Genomic DNA, 7,031 nt, shown 5'->3' with positions numbered 1-7,031 from the left:
ACTTACAGTAAGAGGCCCGAGTAGGTGTTTCAGTGAGTTCGATTTCCCCTCCCTCCAGCTGCATGGGAGAGGGCAGCCCAGCACCTGCTGCTGTCGCCCTGCACAGGACTCAAAGGCTCAGAGCGAGAGCTGAGTCATACTCCCAAATTCAGAGCACCTCTGCCCCTGTCTGCCTGTGCCCCTGTGCACAGAGCTGTGCTCAATTCACAGCCAGATTTGGTTAGAACTTTCAAACTGAGCTCAGCCCTAAGCCTGGTGCTGTTCCCCAGCCCTGCTTCCCATTTTTATCAGATCACAGTTGCTTGAGATGACAAGTCTAGCTACCTCATTCTGGATCCATTAAAGGTCACAACTACACCACACAGACACAATCTGCCACTCTTTTTTTAAAAAAAATAAGTGGACTTCGGAGACTTTCGGTATCGATTCAATCCTGTGGCAGGCACATGCTGCTCTCGGAGTTTACCCTCCAGTGATGACGGACGGTTAACTATAAACTCGCCCTCAGGTATGTGAGGTTTACTTCAACAGCAGTCAGTGCTGGGAGCACAGCTCACCATTGCCCCATGTTCTCCTCCACGAAGAAGCCGGTGTCCCGCACGTAGGCTCTCGCCCGCGGCAGCACCTCCAGCAGCCGCTTCCCCCAGGCCGGGGGGGGCACGCCGTTCACCGCGAAAGCCGTGAAGAGGGCCGAAGCCAGGGACCCCAGGTAGCCCGTGGGATGGTGGTGGGTCATTCGGCCGCTCTCGATGCTGACTTGCACCAAGGTGTCCAGCTCAGCAGGGCGAGGGAAGCGCAGCCCAATGCACATGGAGCGCATGGCGGCCCCGCAGCCTCCCGCCCGAGGGCTGAACGGGATCCTCCAGCCGTCCGGTCGTCCCGGGTCCAGCCTCAGTGCACTCTCCATACATACGGCACCTGGACACGAGCAGCAGAACCAGCCCGTGAAAGAAAAAAAGGAAAAAACAGAAACACGCATCAGTAGCAGACAGGGTCACACAGCTGGGAACCAAGGGAAGATGGGCAAGCTAGCTGGGAAGATAGCAGCGCTCGGAGTAAGGGGCTCGAGCTTCCCTGTACAAACATCAGTTGACTACTCATATGTATCCTGCCGTAAATTGCTGGTGCATGCGGCATACTCCCAAGCAGATGTGTTAATTCCTGTTTGTGAAAACAATTTAAATGTCTAGGGGAGTAAAAAGCACTCTGCTGCTCATTTATTTACATTGTTCATATTTACATTTCATGCTATTTTTAATGACTTATCTATAAAACATATATACTAGGTCTACATGTCTAGAGAGATAAATACAAATGGAAACAGAAGGGAAGTTTGGAGGATCCCTGACCCAAGGCAAGGCTTTTTTACCTCTGTTTTTTTAGCTGTTTAGGCTCTTTACAGGGAAAAGACTCCGTAAGCTTTCCATGAATCCTTTCCATTGCCTCACTGATAGGAAATATTTTCCAGATCTCCCTCATTGCAGTTTAAGTTTGTCAGAAAGGGATGAATGCAGTATCCCCCTCACCGCCACGTGGTCTGCATAACTGGCTTTACTGTACTCTTCTTCCAATAAGCTGAAGAACAACTGTTATAGCCGAGACCAAAGGTTTGTCCAGCCCACTAGACTGCCTCCAAACAGAGCCACTAACTAATTTTTAACTATAAAAAAATGAGGCAAGTACAACGTTTCCCCAAGATCTGCCCGACTTCCAGCAGACAGAGAAGCACAGCCTGCTTGAGTGAGAAGATGGATCTAAAGTGTTATAATCAATAACCCCCAGCAGACCCAGCCACCGTAAGTGTACTTAGCTCAAACCCATGCACATCTGCAGACTCCTTCGACATCCCACGGTAGCAAGAGCCACAATTTTGTTACACAAAGCATTTCCTTTTGTTTTAAACTGCCATTTGACAATTTCCTTAAATTCTCCTCTGATTCTTAAAGAACAAGAAACAGACTTTTCATGCTCCACACTATTCAAGATTAATATTATACTCAAGTATATACAAGTCCCTTTTCCTCAGCTTTATTCTGCTCTGAGCTGACATTTCCCTCTATTCTGGTGGGAAGCCACACCATTAACTCCTCCTTGCGCACCTCCATCTCTGTCACAGCATTGCCATTTACTTTTTTAAAAATTACTCTGCTTTTTCCAGTGCTGCTTCTTCAGAAACTCCCTTGTTAGTCCAGCACCTTCATAGGATAAAATCATCTGCACAAACACATCCAAATTTCACAGTCCAGCCAGCTTCCCCAGCCCAGGCTGTGAAATGTATGTTGAGAGTTAAGCCCAAATGCTTGTGTGCAAGGAAGAGGAAGCTGGTTCAAAACATTCAATTATCTTTGATTTTCTTCTACTTTGCCTTTTTCTCCTAGTCTTCTCTTCTGGCCAAATCTGAAATAATTTTTCCAGCAGAAAGATAAACAAAAGGCAGATTGCAAGCAGCTTCATTTAAATTTTAATGTGTTGGACAATGGCAAAAGCAGACTCAAAAGACAAGTCTTCTACTAACCACAGTATGTCCAGTGCTTTCTCAGACACACAGAGCAACGGCAGCAGTTGACATGCTCACACACCCAAAATTAGACTGTTGTGCCTACAGTTTGCTGCCTAACTGGGACAGGTAGCTCATAAATCTGCAGATGCTCTGTTACTTATAAAGTCAAACTAAATAGCATGAAGTAGCAAGGAAGAAGCCTGCAAATAACTTCACCTAACTCTACAATTCAACTAACTTTGGTGCAATTCAGTCGCCACGATCTGGGACCTTGCTAATCACTGCTAGGTGCCCCATGACACGCTCTGCAGAGCTCTTCAGTTCCACTCTTCGTGCGCACACTTGGAAGTAGGGTTTGGTATAAGGCAGTCTGCTTTACCTGCATACGGCATTTACAGCACCCTTGTCACCAAAATACTTCCAAATCCAAGCACAGCTCTAAGATCAGTTTCTGGACACAAATAAGTAATGGCTGGCTGCTGTCAGGAGTAGGCCACGAGCTGGTCTAAGTGTCCTTGGCACCCTTCTTTCCCAATAGTGTTGTCACCTTACAGGCTTATTTAGACCAGCACAGGACGCAGCCCTTCCCAGCAGGGCAGACCTGCTGTTTCTGCGGTGCCGCAGGGCCAACCAGCCCTAGATCAGTCCAGATGGTCCTTACACATCCTTCTCCCCAGTGATTCAGAGCAAAACTGGTGGGGCCGTGTTTCTCTGCTGGAAGGAGCTGTAGGCAGAATGTTTGGTGTAGGCAGCACCAGGCTCTACTGGGACCAACTGCCACCAACCTCTAACCGAACTGCCGGGATGTTTGTTTTTGTGGTGTCGCAAAGTGGGAACGTGTTCAGGACCCTAAATCTCCTTTTCACGTGGATTACTACTAATTCAGTGTTGGCTGCTATGTATCAAAATAGTTCAGAGGGATATCAGTATGATTCCCAATTGTGTGATGATTAACAGGAAATTGAGGCATTTTCTCAAAACTCTAACTATTTTTAGCATTACGTTTATGACCTATAACAGGGCATTAAAAAGAACCTGTCAAACAAAGCCATTTTAAAAAAGCTGTGACAACTACCCTATTTGAATGTTCCTGGTAAAAGAGACCTTCTGCCAGGAAGACAAGGGGAGGGGGAGAAAGCAAAAGGAAAAGGGTAATTTAAAATCAATATCTGCATAACAAAAGCAAAACGAACTCTGTAATCTTGCTGGAACTGTGAGAAAGACACTTCTTCAGGAGATGCTTGGGCAGGTTGAGAACAGGCAGCTCAATCCTTCATAAAAAGTGAGATTGGTCTTGCATTAACCGTAGTCGACAGAAAATGAGGGGAAAAGCTTAAACTGTAAGGAAAGACTGGTTATTTTGCAATAACAATTTACTTGCGGCTTTAAACCTGGGCGTATTACTTTAGGAAGTGACTACTGATAACCCACAAATGAAAAAAAAATTCTGTAAAACAAACCAGTGTACAACAGCTAATACTCTTGTTATTTATGAGGTACTAGAAAAAATATCTTCATGCTTATAAACAGATAAAACATTTGGGAGCTGAATTAGGAAGACCAAGCTGAAATCATGTTTGTCAGGTCTTTTTTTAAACCAGGGTTAAAAAAAAAAAAAACAAACTAAAAGTAAAACTAAAAGTAAAGGAGGGCATTGGTCTAAGGAAAGAAGAAACACAAGCAAAAAGCAGTGTGCGAAGAAAAACAACCTGAAAAAGTTTTAAGTACAACCTTGACGAACACTACTTCTGTAACAGGCTTCCGTTCTTCTTATTTACACTCTTCATAAGCACTAACAATAACAGTTGTTTGGGACCGCTCCATACACAGAAAAACTGAGTTAAAACAACCACATAGTGGTAAATAATTCTACAAAGAGAGGACTTGGACCGAAAGACAGAGTTTTGAAGCAGAAGGTTTCCTGGAGAGCTGTGGAGACAGATTAGTTGTACCATGAAAAAAAGAAGTGTATCCATGCTTGTGTCACTTAGTTTACTGGCTTTGTAATCTGCGAAGAACAATGAATTTGGGGCTGTGGCACATCCCAAACAGCAATAATGGATGTAGGCATCAAGCCATCGCTGCATTAAGACAGTGAGTTCTGGGGCTGCATACTTGACGGACCCTGCCGTGGCCCTCCGATGACTCATAACAGTGTGGGAATCCCTTTGTTACTGCGCCTTTTGGTTTTCAGGTCTGGACTCCCTTGTGTGGGCGAGCAACGTGACATTCAAACCCCCACTGTTCTGGGGGAATCTCTTCTCTGTCGGGTGAAAGTCGCAGCAGCAACTTTCCATTCTCAGCCCTAAGGGCTGCAATTCCCCAGGGAGTACTTAATTCAGCCAGAACATCACCTTGGGTTATGTTCTCAGTAAAAATCCATTTCCTCTGAGCTGCTGAAATAAATTATTGACGTGAAACTCCTGTCATTAGGATTTTCTAATATTGCATGGAGACTCCAGATTGCAGACAGCTTTTCAGGATATGGCCTAGGTGTTACCTTTGGTGGAATATCAGTGGCCACTAAACCGTTAAGTGTCAGGATGAAGCTCTGAAGTGCCTTTCCTGTGGCTGCTGCAGGAGTGGCCCATAATGCTGTTGCAAGAACTTTCTCAACTGACTTCCACTTTTCTCCGCGTTACTTTCATCACTTCCCCCAGATTTTACAAATGTCCATGGGCCCACTAAAGAAGCTGCTTTTCTTTGTTTAGCTAGATAATCTGGCCTTTCCTAGTCGTTGCAATAAGTGTCCATAGCAAATTTACTTTCAGATTCTTCAGTTACAAACGGGAACTGCTTTTGGGCATATTGCAGCTCAGTTGCTCACAGAAGGACTGCAGCAGGTGCGCTATTACCCTTAGCTGTTAATTACTAACATTTAGATTTCAGGTTTTCCTTTCATCTCAGGTTTTAGTCACCAAGTTCATGTAGCAGAGGCAAAAACTTTCCACAGGTCGCTGTGGAAAGTTAAGCAGAATAAATTCCTGCTTGAGTTGCCAATCTGGTTTACCTGGGAAATGCAGAGCTCTATCACACTGTGCTCACTGTGCTCAGTGGCCCTAAGAGAGCAATGCAGGATTTGGCCTTTCCCAGTTTAATGTCAAGCCAGAACATTCTGGATATATTCTGGCCACTCCAAACAGGTATGCCTAGGCAATGTCTTTTTGATGTATAAATTATGCACAGGATTGCTGAATTTGAGTGTTTCCTGGATACTTCACGCTGCCTGCACTAGTTAAATTAGAGGCCCAGCCTCAGTGGCTCTGATTTAAGTTTAATTCAAGCACCCAGAAAATTCTGAGCCATAAGCACAGAGACAGACGGGTTCCCTGGGGAAGAGCCTAGTCAGGAGGTCTGGGTGAACTGGGAACTACAGGGATATTTTTTATATGGCTTGGCTAGCACAGCCTGTCAAGGCACCCTTCCTGAAGCAGATTTTGGGATTAATAAACTTAATTATTGCAAGCAAGGATCTTTGTACCTTTAAATATATTACATGTGTAATTTACTGCATTTATTATAATAAATTCTGTGTTAACTTTCTGTTTAAGTGTGTTGCTTTAATTCAGCATCTAGAATGTGCATTAACATGGTTAAAATTGTTTTTCATCCACTGAGTGTAGGAAAAGACATATCCTCGGTGCAAAGGCCAGCATCCTGCCCCTGAGTTCAAGGCCAGGCCTCAAACATGCCTGTAAGAATGTCTTATAAATGTGGGCAAAACAGTATCTTTTTCACCTAGTTCAGAGAAGCCCAAACCACTTCAGTTTGCCTTATTCTGTTCTCTTTAGTCCATTCTGAAACAGGCACTGAATGTGGAAAACCTCTGCTTTTACACGACATAGTTGATGCCACAAACAACCAAAAGCAGAGCCAGGGCCAGCCTCAGCTCCAAGCTGCAGGGAAGGGAGAGACCTTAGTGATAGGACAGCCCTGCCCAGCTAGTATTAAGGAGAGGTTACCTGGAGCTCTGCCCTTCATGTCATTCATGCACTCCTTGTAGTTCTTTGCAATCAGGGAATAGAGATGCGTCAAACTTGGTTTTTTCCCGGCAGCTACCAGGGCTTCAGCTGTGGCCAAGTGCATCACTGTATCATCGCTGACTTTCCAACCTTGGATGCTTAAGTTGCCAAGTCCCCCCATCTCCGCCAGCTCCTTGTGGATGGCTGGGCCACTCTGCAGGAACTCCCATTGCCCATTGTAATAGCCCAGTGTGTCACCAACTGCACTCAGCACCATCGACGCCACATAGTTTTCCATCGCCTTAGGACACAATTTTTGCCCCAGGACTGTTTCAATGCAGAAAACACTATGAAATTAAAAATAAAGAAATAAACAAATAAGAGAGAGAGCTCAAAAATAAAATCTTTCCCAGTTCAGTATGAGCCTCTACTGCTAAGGTCCAGCAGACTGGGTAGCCAGCCCAGCACCTGGGACTCTCTCAAGGGGACTACTGCTCCCAAACACAGGCTGCCCCGTGGAGCTGCGGCTGCCTGGGTGAGGGCACGGCAGCTCACGGCAGCTCACGGCA

The 7,031-nt window shown here is 45.4% G+C and overlaps 1 protein-coding gene across 1 annotated transcript in view; it reads right to left on the bottom strand.

Moving 5' to 3' along the window:
• The window catches only part of ADPRH (ADP-ribosylarginine hydrolase), a 7,339-nt gene extending 555 nt beyond the window's left edge, over positions 1 to 6,784 (bottom strand). The window contains exons 1-2 of the mRNA XM_008938805.1: positions 6,463 to 6,784; positions 558 to 918 (exon numbers count right to left, since the gene is read on the bottom strand). Coding sequence (XP_008937053.1) covers positions 558 to 918; positions 6,463 to 6,760 — 659 coding nt within the window. The 5' untranslated portion in view covers positions 6,761 to 6,784. The remainder of the gene's footprint in view (positions 1 to 557; positions 919 to 6,462) is intronic.
• Positions 6,785 to 7,031: the final 247 nt, after the last annotated feature.

Source organism: Merops nubicus, unplaced genomic scaffold (genome assembly GCF_000691845.1).
Source record: "Merops nubicus isolate BGI_N331 unplaced genomic scaffold, ASM69184v1 scaffold19414, whole genome shotgun sequence".
Lineage (NCBI taxonomy): Eukaryota > Metazoa > Chordata > Aves > Coraciiformes > Meropidae > Merops > Merops nubicus.
This window is presented reverse-complemented; position numbering and strand designations above follow the sequence as displayed.